The sequence below is a fragment of the Semicossyphus pulcher genome, unplaced genomic scaffold, assembly GCF_022749685.1.
Source record: "Semicossyphus pulcher isolate SPU_LCO1_2020_fin unplaced genomic scaffold, fSemPul1.0.p SCAF_15, whole genome shotgun sequence".
NCBI lineage: Eukaryota > Metazoa > Chordata > Actinopteri > Labriformes > Labridae > Semicossyphus > Semicossyphus pulcher.
In genome coordinates this window covers 8705314-8720473 of record NW_027211659.1, presented here as the reverse complement: position 1 = coordinate 8720473, position 15160 = coordinate 8705314, and the positions used below count along the sequence as shown (strand labels likewise).

The window sequence follows — 15160 nt, the reverse complement described above, 5'->3', positions numbered from 1 at the left end:
GACAGAACCAATTTTAGCAGCTGCTTTTGCGTTGCAGAGCACCTCGCATTTTTCCGCTCTGTGTGCGCCTCGTGAAAAAACTTCAACTCAAAGCAGAAAAGCGCCTGACGTCAGGGGCGTTTTTTTCTCATTGTCCAATCGGATGAAAGGAGAGGCGGGCCTTCTGTCAGTTTACAATATAACGGTTAGGTTAATCACAGCTCGGTGGTTGCCTTAACAACAGTAAGAAAACAAAGGCGTAGCGAGCTGCTCTCTTTTTTTTAACCGTAGGCTTCAACAAAGGCAGCCTCATGTTTTACAGCCTGCAAAACGCGCTCCGCTGATCGGGCCCTAAGTTGGTTTACCTGCCTGTCCATGTACTTAATGTCCTACCTGCACACACTTTACCCATGCAATCATTTTGCTGCAGTATTCTTGCATGAGCTAAAGCAAGCGAGCTAATCTCGAGACATGTAGTTGGATACTGTTTGCTACGCTTCTCTCACAAACTCATGCTACTGCTCATGGTGGATTCATATATTCATATACTCTATAAAAAAATGAGTTATGATTTGGCACCATACAGACAAAAAATTTAATCAAACTCCTCCCATAAGTGTGGCAGCGCACATTCGTGTGTTACAGGAGAGTGGCTTTAGCATGTCTTCTGCTGGATGCTAACACGAGTTAGCTTACTCTCTGCTAGTTTCTCCAAAGTTGCCTACCCCAGCTTTATAACCTCATGGAAGCACCAGAGTAAGGACTTTTAAAACAATACAAATCTGCAACACGAACATTAAACTCTCACGTAAAAAGCCAATCATGCTTCAAGCTCACTAATAAATAGAACAAAAGGTTTTTAAGCAATAAACTGGTCAAAAAGGAAACAACACGGTTTTAAAGTTATATACAGAAATTGTGAAATAATACTGAAGAAAAAATAAGCATGAAACACTCAGTGAAATATAAATATTTGACTATATTAGATGATAAGTCCGATGATATTCTGCTTATTTTCAACATAAAGACCAAAGTCAAAGCTGAATCCGTTTTCTCATGTTTACGTAATGACAGCTGTTTCAGGGTGTAATGAGCCTTTATAAGAAAAGCAAGCTTTTTTATGTGATATATGTTTTGTACAATACAGTCAGAATAAATGATTGGACAAGTGTCCAACAGACAAGGCGGGGGATTTGAACAGTATTGTCTTTGTCTTTTTTAACAAAGGTGCAGATGATGACAAAAATATAGAATATCATCAGCGTCAGCCTTTAAACGTACAGCTCGGTGCTTTTCCCCGAAACACTGACTCCTGTACTGTGTGAATGGAATATAAAAATAATTCTGCCACCTCATACTATGTGCCTGTGCATTTATTTAAACTGCTGTAACTCTGCAGCATATTCTAAAACAGACAAAAGGCCTCAATTATCATACGATTTTCTTATTAACATTTAATTGCTGGTGAATTTTACACACAAGATTGAATCTAAAGTGATGTATGCACCACCGGGATTTATGATGGGATTTTGTTGAGAATTCCTCGCAGTCTGATGCCTGTTAATGGAGCTAAACTGTTTTACCAATGACCATATGAAATCTACAGAGTCTAGCTTTTACATGGCAGACGAAATGGGGTAACCGGGATCAGGACCGGTGGTATAAAAAAAACAATCATCGTTACAATCATCCACTGCTCCTCTAAGGCGGCTAAAGTCACTGGTAGTGAATCTGGACGGTTCGGCCGACGAGGAGGAAGAGAAGGCCTGCCAGGAGGCAGAAGAAGATGCCAACAGGAGCAAACATGAAGGACAGACCGTAGTGGAGCGACAGCTTGAAGTTTGGACACACTGTGGCGCGCTGGTGGTCGACGTAGACGTCCACCACGTCCAACACCTGCAGCCACAGCACGTACATCACCACCACACACAGCAGGAACACACCTGGGGCAGAGAGGGGAAAAGAGACCAGGCTGTGATTATTAGAAGAGACTCACGAGATTTTTCAATACACAAATGGATCAACAGGACATAAATATTGGGAGAGTTCAAATCCTCTACAGTAAGAGTACAAACACAACAACTTTAAAGTATGCCATGAAAAAATCATGCATTCACTTCTGTAAAAGTACAGAAAGTAATAAAAGTATCCCAATAAAAAGTGCCTGTTTTGCAGGAAAAGGCCCCCCATGTGTGTCGCATTATTATATATGACTTTATCAGCGCATTATACTCTAACTTAGGTAGTTATGAAGTTATGTGGTTTGAGTCTTTCCCCTCCAAAGATTAATCCTCCAGATAAATCTGTACGAAGATGACATTTTTGGAAAAGAGAGAAGAAAAAGAAAGTTCCTCATCAACAATTATTTTACTCGTCTGGTCCTCAGATTATTATTTAAATTAAGACATCTGGGGGTTTAAAGTTGTAATCTTGAAGGTCTTAGTTTCGTTCTCTTTGGCGGCACCTGTGGCGATAAACAGTAATTGCGGGAGCACACTTCCCAGATATCCAGAGAGTGTTGCATGTGTGACGTCCACGGTTGGCTCCGGTTGTAACTCTTGATTTTCCCCCGCTGACGGTCGCTTTCCTGTTTAGACTGTTTGCCTTCATCTGAGCGTCGAGTTTGTTTTTTTTTCTTTGGATTTTCACTTATTGTTGAAGTTGTATCTGTAGTCATCGATCTTTTCTTTGTTTGTTCAGCCATAGTAGATTACTGTTTACTCCCAACACTTGCAGAGACCGGAAAAGCAGCCTACCCTCTCTGACAGACCAACCACTGCTGGCTGATGGAGAACGCGTCACTAACTGGGCGACGCTTGTGATTTTTTTCACAAAAGTCGCCACAGACAGCCAGTCTGTAATACTGCAAATATAAAGGCTTTCATCAGTGGGCCATAGGCTCAAACACCATTGCGTTACCTCATTCGGCGATAGATAGTGACTTAACAGACATTTATTTAAATGAAAATCTTCCAGATTATCACTTCAAGAGAGGAAATGTTTCATAGATATCTGAAATGTGACTAAGAGCCCAAACCAGCTGGGGCCTTTTTGTGGAAAATCACAAAAGGCTTAAATTATTATGCATTAATAATGCAATGGATTGTGTTTTATTGGTTAATTATATGCTTTTATTTTGAAATCTCAGTTTGAAAAGTCACCAGTAACCAGAACCTTTACATGAAAGAGGTTGAGTAAAAAGTTCAGTTCTTCCTTTCAACATGTAATGGAGAAGTATTTAAAAACATATAAGGTAGCATAACATTTGTACATAAGTTAGTGTACTTAGTGACTTTCACCGCTTGATTTAACCCTTTCAAAGCCTCACCTGATGCCAGGAAGAAGCCGCCTCCTGCTTTGTACAGACGGTGGCTTGCGAACGGAGCAGCACAGATGATGAAGAAGCCGCCGAGCACCACAGCTGCCACACCGATCAGCATGAAGATGCTCCAGAAACCTCTGTAGACTGGACGGCAGAAATGTCAAACAAGTGTGTATAAAGCCATTGGAAGAATAAAAACTTAAACGATGCAAAGAGTCAAATCTAAACAGATAAACAGTCACTTACTTATGGCTGAGTCATACTCTGTGGCATTGTGGGTCTGATGCGACACGGGGAACGGGAAGAGGTAGGCGTGTATGCACACCTTTGAGTGCGGCTGATTTGCTGCAAACAGAAAGAATAAATCAAATGATTCTTTTGCTTTAAAATGTGTCACTTCTTTGTTTTGTCTGACGCACACTGCGACAACAATCCCCTCTGTGACACAAAGTTATGATTATAGTACTCTTTCTCTCTCATGTTTTTGAACTCTTTCCTCATCTCTTCTCTCCCAGCATGTGAAATTCCACAGAGCCTCACAAGGTCCTTTTTGGTGCTGCAGGCTGTTTCTGACAATGACCCACCATTCAAAGAAGGAAGAAAATAGATGACACACGATCACCTGACGGACGACCAGAATAACATCACATGGCTCGGCCTATAAACAGTCATATGAGAGGGTTTTCTACCACTATGACGTCACGGAGAGGGTATCAACAAATCCAAATATGATGTTTATTCTGCAGAAGAAGACTCATTGGGCCATTTAGGAGGAAGTACAAAGTTAATTCCAAAAGGTAAACCTACAGTTACACCGTTAAACTAATTTTTCATGAGCACTATGTTAGTGTTTGTTGTAAATCTCAATTAGATTACTATCACTGTTTTCACACTGTTGAATTCGACCTCTCTGGGGCCACAATGCAGGATATAGGATAACATGCTAGGCTAAAATGCATGCTTATTATTTATCTGTGAATGACATGCATGCTTATTTTTTATTAAATATGTATATATCTTTATTTAGTGTAATAAAAATCCTCTTTGGTCATTTGCATGCTTTTTTGCCTCATTAAAATTTGCTCTGACAGTTTGCAGCAAAGTTAATGGTTACCACTTTGTGACTTTTCTGGGTTTAAGTGAGTTCAGGGGAAAATGAATACTCAAGTGAAGGAAAATAGTTGACTGTGCATTAATTGTGCTAATTTTGAAATATAAAGTAGTTAAAACAATGAGAATTAAGCCACAGTCAATAATACGTATTGGTAAAATATCGCGTCATCACCATCGTGTGTCTGTGACTTACTGAACCAGAGCTTCCACAGCAGGTCGTCGTCTCCCTCGCTGCCTCCGAACGAACACCTCCAGAAAAAGCCCTCATGGTACAGAGTGACGTCACTGGCTGCCGGAGCCTCCTGCACCACCACATCTCCACGCTGAAACAAAGACAAAGAGAAACAATTCACCGTATTCACTCGGGCGGGCATTTTTCTCTGACGTCAAACTCTGGACGGGAAGCTTAAATTCTGTTGTAATGTCTTACAGCTGTGTGGCAGAGTCTTATGAATGAGATAAATCAGGAAATTAAAGTAAATTGGGCCATATTTCAAGTTAAAACAACATATTTTATGACCCACTAGCTACGTTCAGAGCTACCATTTGACAACAGCTAATGTTAGCATTCCGCCACTTACTCGCTAATTATAACCGTTAGCTAGGAAGTGGCTGAAGGCTAACATTACCTTTAAAATGTGTTGTACCAAAAGACACGAATGATGTTAACCCCTAGCTAACGTGAATGTTAGCTAGGAAGTGGTTTAATGCTAACATTACCTGCTGCCTGTTATTAGCTAAAGAATTATCAACTAGTCTTTTTAGTTTGTCAGGAATAAAAAGTACTGTTATGCTAACTATTGCCAGATAACACTTATTTGTACAATTTACAACCTGGAATTCAATAGCACAACATTAAACCATGATGTTGGAGGAAACTGGCCGCTGTGGTAAAATGGTCAATAAGGATCTTACTTTCAAAAGCCTGCACAGAATAGTTTGCAGTATGGATCAACTCCACGTTATCTGTGGCTGTAATTAAAGCCAGAGAGACATCTCACGATCATGTGAGGCAGGTGCACAGCGTGTGGCCGCAGTGACACACAGCAGCTGCTAATTCAGGTCAAGGGTTGAGCTGAGCGAGCACCTCCAATGTCGTGCAGGTTCGGTTTAGGGCCTTGCGAGAATACAGTTCAAGGATGTTCCCATGAAAATAATTAGATGTTTCCAAAATAAATAATTAGATCAGAATTAGTTTGGAATTTAAAGAGACAGATGCTCACTCTAAATTACTGTACATACTACGTGCTACCACTTTGGTTTTATTTTGGTGATATCAAATCTCGATTCCAGTATAAGTGCCCACTATGAAAAGCTAAGTATGTTCTAGTCGGTGATATTTAATACAGCAACATACCACCGGGACTACTGGTATTTGTATCTCTATTATAGGTGCACATACAAGCTATGTCTCAACTACTGCATATCTGCTCACACGCACACACAACATTAAACAGTGTCTGATTACATGGAGACGTCCTGCAGCAGGGATGCCTCTCTCTACCCCACAGTTCATCAACTGACAGAATGATTGGAGCATTTAAAAAATAAAAGAAGGGACTTTGATTTTAGGTTTAAAGGTAGATCTTTTATATTAGGAAATAGAGTTGCACATTCAAAACAAACCAAGCTTAAATACTATACATGATATTAATAGGAATATGAGTTTTTGCTGGTCTCCTAATCTGATTTATACACATAAACTTTTTTTAATTAATAAAAACACATGTAAACAACATTCAAGCTCCCGAATCTGCTACACCCACCTCTATGGTCACACCACCCGGGCCAGAAGTCCCGTTGGGGTTTGGGCAGCTCTCAGAGGCCAGCAGCCAATAATCAGTTCCAAACGAGAGCAGGACGAAGACAGCTGCCAGTGCTCCAAAGAGCCCGGCAAAAAACAACGCCACACTAAGCTTCATGGTCCAGGATTGACCAGCAACTCAGCTCCTGGATGTCTGACTTTTTCCTCCAACTAGAGTGAGTTCATGTGACAAGCAGAGGCAGAAATAATCACTCCTCTTCCACTGCAGAAAATCCTCTCAGCGAGCTGGTTTATGCTCAGTTTCTGGATCCTGACTCTTCCCCTGTGTCTCTGTCTGTGTTGTGGGGCGACAAAGTTAAGCACATGACTCCTCTGGACTCTGCTGGGGTCTGCAGCCAGCCAGCCCACCCTCCATCCCATCTCCCCAAGGCTATTTTGGGGGTCTGATTGAAGGCGGCTGCTTCTCTCCGCTGTGGGTTTGAGCGTGCAGAGCATTTGGGGAGTGTGAAGGGAGGGGATCAGAAATAACTGGTGGCAACTGGACACCTAGCATCTGCACGGGAATGTCAGGGCAGGGTGAGACTGAAAGGACAGAAGAGGGGTGAAGAAGTGTCCCACAACACTCCCCCCAGGAAAGCACACATGTAAACATAATATCCCTGCAGGGTCATTTCCTGTAAATGGGGTGTTGAAAATTACTGTAAAGGCTCTATACTTATTGGATTATCAAGTGAAGCTTTATAAACAGTTACTTTTACCTTATGCAATGCTATTGTTTCTGAAAATAAGTAAGAATTTCTAAGAAAAATTTCAAAAATATTCCACACTTTTGAAATGTGGATACAAAGACTTCTTTTAAACTATAAATTAGCGTGTAACTTTAAAAGTCACTGGGCCTTTAATGCTCTTATAGTTTGACATTTAAACGCTATAATTGCGTTTAACCCTTTCTGTAAAATCTAACCAGTGTCAATAAGCTGTTGTTTACTTGAAGTTGGTCGTGCACTACATGCAGTCTTTAATCAATAAGTGTTTTAAGTTTTACAGTTATAAAACAAAGCAGTTTGAATTTTATGGTTTGTAACATTCAGTTGAGGGAAACTGCTGCCTTATTAGCATATAAGGGGCATATTTAGCAGTGAAGCTACATGAAGACCCGGCAAATTTGCACACCTATGTGACTCACCCTCAGCCAGAAGCAGCACACCCATAGCTACTGCTTCCAAGGGTGTGTCTGTGTCACTTTTTAATGATAGCTTTTGGAAGCCAGTGAGTTATATTTTCTATCAACCGCTTACAACTTATCTTATATTCAGATTCATTACATATTTGACTTTCAAGATATAGATATAAGGTGTCTGAACAAACAAAACAGATTTCATCCTGTTGAGTTCTTCACTGATCATAAAACATTATCATATTCAAATGTGAGGAAAAAATATGTAAATAATGTTTAGGAAATCTATTGTGCCGTTAGTGATACTCCACTTTGTCCAGCAGGTGGCGTAAAAGAAACTATAATCTATGTCAGCCAAGACCAAGTAACAGTTAAAAGGGCACTGGGAGCGTATTCATTAAATTAAACTCTGAAAAATCAATACGTAAACAATAAGAGTTACGAGAGTCTTCTATATAAGTGGTTAGGACAGTAATCAAAGGCAAGCATGTGGATTATATAATTAAGATAGTGTATTTATACTGTCTTTTCGCTTTGATTCAGCTCCCGGACACACGTAATCTGCACATCTGTTTATGACCCCCCCACCCCCACCCCAAAAAAAATCTTCATTTAAAAAGCATTTATAATTACATTGCAGATGTGCTCAACATAAAAGTACGCTTAGAAAAGAAAAAAAAAGAATAAATAAATTAAAAAGAGTTGGGACACTTAAACTGCATAAATAAAGAATATTTATAAAGTTATGTTAAAGAGAACATCTGTCTATTTATCGTGTTATTCTTTTTCCCACCGGTTTCTAAATAAGAATTCTCCCGATCCAGTTCCGTGACGTCAGTGGACAATACCAATTGTCAGAGCAGCTGCGGGGGAATCGGAGCAGACAACAGAGCAGTTAAAGGTCAAGATATAAACCTCGACTCGAGCAGTCAGCTTCATCGTTGGACGAATATTTGTAGTCTGTCTTTAAAACCCGCCAGCTCTTATACATGTCTGATTTGTGCTGAAGGATAAAGGTGAGCGGTTTAGCCCCACCCTCCCCCCGCACGTGAGACCTCAGCCGGGACGCCTCACAGTAAATTAACCGTTTGGATGATTTACAGTAAAGCGGAAAACTGCTTCCGCCTTTGCAGCAGTCTTGCTGTCACAGCGGGAGGATGAACAGCCAGAGATGTAGCACTTTATATCAGAAACCAAGAGGACGGCGCAGCATTATACAATGTATATACGTGGTGGGCTTCATGGTGAGTACGTAACTGAGGTAGGACGGTGCTGCTTTCAGCCGACTGGGTGAACTGGTCTGGTCATGCTTGCTTTCATAACTCAAAGGTATTGTGTCAAAATACATTACACAATTTAGAGATTGTTCTTCATGTTTAAACCTGGCTTACACAAAAAAAAGATTAAATACCTTAACTTTCACAAAAATAAGTGTTAAAAGTGTTTAATTTGAAATGTAAGTGCACGAGGATTACCTGTAAAAAATAAAATTCCAAAGCAAAAGCACAAGTTTTATAGCCTAGTAATATAGGCTATAAAACTTGTGCTTGTGTTTTTGTTTTTGATATTTTTTTCTCAAGCTGGGTTTGTTAAATTGTATGCTTGCTCTTGAGACAGTAATAACATAAATATTGAACGTAAAACGTTTTAAATTACACTGACAGTGCATATTCTGTACACGTAATAGCTACTATACGAATACTAATACTATAGCTTCTTTACTAGAAAAAAAATGATGTTCTATACGGTGTAATTTTATATAAATTTAAATATGTCACCATAAATAAACCAGGTGTATAACTAAAAAAGGAAGATGTTAGCAACAGGTTGTTGTGACATCTCTAAGTGGTTGCTCTTCAACACACTGCTGTCAGTAAAATATGTTGCTGAGTGGACTAGATCTTCTTGAATTTCAGTGCACACATGCTTACCACATGCCACATGCTTAAGTTGCTGATATACAGTGATCTCTATATAAAGATGATTCAAATAGCCATTCTATTTTCATTGTTTTTATTCTTCAAACAACTCCCTTTACATGTCAGCCTGCATAGTTGAGATGATAATCTCATTGAATTCAGGCAGCTACAATGTTTGGAGCAAAGAGACACGAGTGGAGAAAGTGAATCTACTGGAAGTTAAGCAATTAGGGTTGTAAGTAGTGCTGCTAGAGCACTTTATGAATTGCTGTGTGACTTCAATCAAGAGTTTGGCTCAAGCTGTTCTGATCTCGGCAATGCAGAAAAACAGGTAGAACTGCTGCAATCATCCCTCTTTTTCATTTGTAATTATGTAGCTCTCTGAGACGGATACCTGGTGGCACCTGAACACCTGACTCCTAAAACACCTGGTGGGAACATCCTTGTTGAAACGCATGGTTAGAATGATAAAACCCCATTCAAGAGTTTGGCAAGAGCTGTTCTGATCTCAGTGATGAACTGCTGTCACTCTCTCTGAACCAAGGACATTGGATTACATGTCCCTGCAGATATTCGGCAAATGCTGAAATGTCCCCACCAATCATTTTGTCCAGGGCCGGGGTATGGTGCGATAAAATATCATTTAATTCCCTAAAAGCCTGGACTTGTCGCTCGATTGATCATGTTGCAGGAAGTCTTATACAGGTGTGACAGACAGGTAAGAGTTCTGTCAGGATTCCTTTGGTCCTGGAAGGTTTGCAAGCCAGGTCTACAACTGTGCAGAAGTTCAGTTCAGTCTCACTACAGTAGCCTAATAAAACAAAAGGCTGTATGTAAACCATATTTACACAGCAGACATTTCTCCTTTTGACTTCACTGGTTCCTGATTCTTCGGCAGCTAAAAACACAGTGTATAGTGAAAATCCAGGGGCACAATGAGCCGTATCTCAAGCATATAACAGTATTTCTTACCTCATTTGGTACTTACAGCTACGTCACAACAATGTTAGCATTTAACATATTCTAGCTAACATTGCTAGCTACTCCTTGGTGGTGCTTTTTAAACGCCAAGTGGCATCGCACGTGTTTAAAGCCTAGTGGCTTATTAAAAAACCTGGTGATGTCACACTTGTTAAAACGCCTGGTTAGCCTCTAAAACATCTAATGCTTTAATTAATGCTTATTTAAAGGGCCACGACTCGTGTTTAGAGAACAGGTGGAGCCTTTTAAACTTAAATGGAGACCAAATGTGACCTTTTGCTAATCTTCCAGTGACGCTCTCAACAGCCCAACAGCAGCTAAAATACATTAAAAAAAAGGCACCAGCTGTTAAATCACAATGTTATGAATTAATGGCAGAACTCTTTGTCAATGATGCTATCGAGCACTGAACTCACTTCCACTTCCTTGTTTTCTTAAGGACTTGTTCGGGGTGAGCATGATCATCCCGCTGCTGAGCCATCATGTAAAAGCTCTTGGAGCAAGTCCCACTGTGGCTGGTATCGTAGGTAAGCTGTGTCCTTTGCACAAAGTAAATATGTAAGTTACATGATAGCGTGTGGACTTTAGGGTCAGCCCTCAGAGCTCGTGCATTATTAAATAGTCTGTTTAAACACACACTCTGTGCTTTACATTACAAATCTGAATTTAACCTAACATGTTGCAGGATCTACATATGGGATCTTACAGCTCTTCTCAAGCACCATAGTTGTAAGTATTGACTTTGTTTCTCTAACTGTCTCTAGCCTCCATTCGTCCTCTCATACTTGACAAGGCATGCTCGCAGTTAGCCAAAATGGCTGCATTCCATGTCATCTGACATTCCGTGAAAACAATGCACACTGGCTGTTTCAGGTTGGTTGTGGTCGCACAATACATCCAGTCTCTGCACATTTACACCAGATACTCCTAGGTGGCTGCAGACACACGTACGTCACTCTTCCTACACAAAGATTTATACTCTAGTCTTTGACTTCCCCTGACTGGACATTTTCTCGCTGCGTAATCTTTGATTTTTGTGATGGAGAATCAAAGCCTTGCTGATTAGAACTCCGTCCTGATAAGGAATGACTCAAAAACGCTAGTCGACCAAAGCCTCAAATACAACATTCTCTGCTTTCCACGACTCCTGGAACTAGTCCTACCGCCCATAGCTCCTGAAATTGGTTAAATTCTCAGGGGTCATGGGACAAATTAAACCGATAAAGAGTCATCTGTTGGTTCCCGCGTGCAGACCGGCTGGATCCTGATAAACCTTGGGATACGTGAACAGCTGGGTCTCTGTGATAATCCCACCAGGCCACATCCTGAACACGGCAAACTCAATTGGGCCTAATTTCATTATTTCATCAGATGTGTGTGTTTGTGTGTGCGTGTGTGAGTGTGTGTGTGTGTTACAGAAAGAAAAAGACAGGGTGAGAATCTAATAAGGGTTGTGTAACTGCCACATTTAAGAAGAAACTTAAGAGTTTGGGGTTTTCTGCTTCAAGGTGTGTTTAGAGAAACATTTGGAAATGTAGAAATGGTGACATCAGATAGTTTCCACAGAGCATGCTCACACTCTTAGAACTGTCTGCAGCACATGTACCGAATCATCACAACTGAGCAGCCTTAAGATTTCCTTTGCATTGTTATATATCAGCGCAAAATCTGTGCACAAACTGGTGAATTTTGTGACCTCCAAAATCAGTACCAGTCTCAAAAATATGCCTATATAGGTCAGGCTCTTGGCTGGGTCAACATCTGCTAAGAGTTGTGTGTTATGTGCTGTGTGTGATTGTCAGGGCAGCTGGAGTGATGTGGTGGGACGGCGGGACTCTCTGCTCACCTGTCTGCTGCTGAGCGCTTTCGGCTACTGCCTGCTCGGGATGTCCACCAGCATCGCTTTGTTTGTCCTCGCACGGATACCTGTGGGTGAGTCCATAACCATAAACGTTTTAATAACGCCAATGTTTTGACATCCAGGAAAAAATCACATGTAAATATTAAAATACATTGGGTTTAGCTGCTTAATTATCGGGTCTTTGTGCACGCTGGTTACTGTCACACCTTCAAGACTTTCAGGACACTAGATTAGAACAGAGTTAATGTTAGGCGTAACATCTGTGCTTTTCCTATTGTGACAAATTGCACTAATATGTGTGTTTAAAATGTAAAAATATACTGTCAAATTTGAGTAATTTTGGAGGCTGAAATGGAACAAGCAGTAACTGTTTGTTTTCTTTAGGACAAAGACTACAAGTCAATAATCCTGATTAAAGAAACAACGTGATAAATAGATGCTTAACATTCAAGATGTAGTAAAAAAAAAGTCTTATTTTATATCTTTACATGAAAACAAAACTTTACTTATTTATATCCAGACGCCATCTTTATCTTTTGTGCATCAACTGTTTTCAGGGCTGTTCAAGCACTCCCTGTCCATCTGCAGAGCCCTGCTGACTGACCTGGTGTCTGACTCAGAGCGCCCTCTGGTGATGGGACACTTCAATGCAGCCTCCAGTGTTGGCTTCATCCTCGGCCCTGTTGTGGGTGGCTACCTTAACGAGCATGAAGGCGGCTTTTATACCTCCTCTTTTACGTGTGCCGCCATATTCCTTATAAACGCAGGTGGGTAGAACATTTAGATAATTAACCAATTAACTATCGTAAATTGAAATATTTACCACAAACATTATTTTTTTTATAAAGGCTTGGTGTGGATGTTACCCTGGAGCGAGGTGCTAATGCACCTTGAAGAAACAAACTCCAGCAACAGCACCAGTAAAGGTTGTAATGACAACATCTGCAGGAAGCTGGTTCAAAATGGCTCTCATGCAAACAGTCACCACCCTGTGTTGGCAGCAGAGGCTGACCCAGGATCCAGTCCTCCAGGGAAGCACAGAGGTGGTCTCAGGTGGAGGGACGTGTCTCTACTCCAGCCTGTCTGGAAACAGCTCTCCTCGGTGGGCTCAAAGATCCGCTTAGTGGCCTCCTCTGACATGTGGGACCTCTTCCTGGTGCGTCTTCTGATGGCTATAGCCATCATGCTTTACTACAGTAACTTCTCTCTGGCCATGGAGGAGCGTTTCTCACTCAAACCAAAGGTGACGGGTTATCTCATCAGCTACAGCAGCACCCTCGGGGCACTGGCAGGGTTCCTGGTGGGGCCTGTCACTCAGCTGTATGGCAAAAACATGCCCGCTCTGCTGCTTCACTCCACAATTTTCACTGGTACTCTTATTTTCCTGTACGCTGCTGCACCCACTGTGTGGCAGGTGCTGCTCACCTCCACCTTCTTTGCCATTTCCACCTGTATCGGGCGGACGTGTATCACAGACCTGGAGCTGCAGAGAGGAGGGGTCCAGGCCAGCGGGACTCTGATTGGAGCCGGGCAGTCAGTCACAGCTGTTGGTCGGATCCTGGCCCCTCTCCTGTCCGGTCTGACCCAGGAGTTCAGCCCCTGCGGCCCCCCGAGTCTGGGAGTGGTGTTAGCTCTCCTCGCTGTAGTGGTAATGATCGTCAGGATCCCCAAATGGGAAGGGAGGGGGGTGACAAAAACAGCCGAGCACAGAAAGTCAGAGTGACTGGATACATTTCAAAGAATGAAAAATCAACTCAAAGAGAAGTGCTCTTATTTTGAAGAGGCCAGCTGTGAGAATGAGCAGCAGACTCATTGAGGGAACGATGTTTCCTGCTTAAATGCCTCTGCAGAATATGTCTGCAGCATCACTGGGTCACAAAGGCACCTCATCACCAGCACCAAAGTCCTTCTCTCAGGAAGGCGGTCTGAGGGGGAGTCAGGGCGGAGAAGGTTAACCCCCTGTGCGCTCCTGGTTTGCGAGAGCCTGATTGGAAACAATTGACAGATGGATTTTAAATATAATTTTCTAACCACTACATCATCCAAAGTCTCTGAAGCTAGTCAGCCCGTCTGATACAAGTCAGATGAGCTGAACCTATAGTTAGTGGTGGAGAAATCAGGCTGATCACTATTTTAACCAAGTTGGACACATTTTACCTCTATTAGTTGCTTTTCTTAATGCACTACGCCAGAAATGGTTCATACTGTGGTATGTGAGTGAATTTTTGCTAGTTTCTGACTACTGAGATTTGTGAATGTTTCTTGGGGATATGTTTTAATGAAGAATTGTGGTTATTATTTGGGTTTTTTAAGTTTATACAGAACACTACTGTGGTTTAAAAATGTAAATATCCCGGGGTAAGAAAGACACTAAAAGTCAGGCCATCCACGAGGTACATGCCAGATCCATGCCGAAAGGAATAAACGTTATTTTGTATTTAAGTCTGTGGTGTTTTGAGTCGTTATATGAAACACTGAAATCAATACTGCAGTTTGGATTTTGCACTCAACTCCAACATATATACTGTACCTGACAAGTTATCCTATGTTTTGCTTTGCTCAGCTTCTGCCCAAACTTGAAAAATGGCCTGGCCAACCATAAAAGATGCAATGGGACAACTCTTTTCCTCTTCTCAATTTTTATGAGGAATAATAGGTTGAAAACCTTCAAACAGAAACAGAAATGTACAATCATCATCACTTTCAAACAACCAAATGTCTTGCATACTTTTTAAATGTTTTAGTTATTTTTAAAGTAATTTATTATTCAAATATTTTAACTTTAACTTTAACTTAACTGTTTTAAAGTGCAGAATATTCACTGTTTTTACAATATACCATGTACCTCCAATTTATTAATCATCACATAATATTTATCAATTATCATTGACATTAAAGTATGAAATCAATTTAGAATTTCAAAGAGACAAACAAATCCAAGCAGGCTGCTTCACTGCTGCTCAACAGAACAGGCCTGCTGTCTATCCTAATCATGCATGAAACCAAACTACACCTTTTCTGCTTTTAGCAACAAAACAAACAT

The 15160-nt window shown here is 41.1% G+C and overlaps 2 protein-coding genes across 2 annotated transcripts; one reads left to right on the top strand and one right to left on the bottom strand.

Moving 5' to 3' along the window:
• Positions 1-332: 332 nt before the first annotated feature.
• tmem182a (transmembrane protein 182a) lies at positions 333-6541 on the bottom strand. Its single transcript, XM_069663403.1, has 5 exons — positions 6181-6541; positions 4608-4737; positions 3548-3646; positions 3308-3445; positions 333-1922 (listed from the first exon to the last, which is right to left on the bottom strand). The coding sequence occupies exons 1-5, from the start codon at positions 6334-6336 to the stop codon at positions 1696-1698; spliced, it is 750 nt and encodes a 249-aa protein (XP_069519504.1). The 5' UTR covers positions 6337-6541; the 3' UTR covers positions 333-1695.
• A 1958-nt stretch (positions 6542-8499) lies between these two features.
• On the top strand, positions 8500-13974 carry mfsd9 (major facilitator superfamily domain containing 9). The gene is made up of 6 exons (XM_069663457.1): positions 8500-8600; positions 10696-10783; positions 10942-10985; positions 12059-12188; positions 12675-12884; positions 12966-13974. Exons 1-6 carry the CDS (start codon positions 8514-8516, stop codon positions 13838-13840), a joined length of 1434 nt encoding a protein of 477 aa, XP_069519558.1. The 5' UTR covers positions 8500-8513; the 3' UTR covers positions 13841-13974.
• The last annotated feature ends 1186 nt before the right edge of the window (positions 13975-15160 follow it).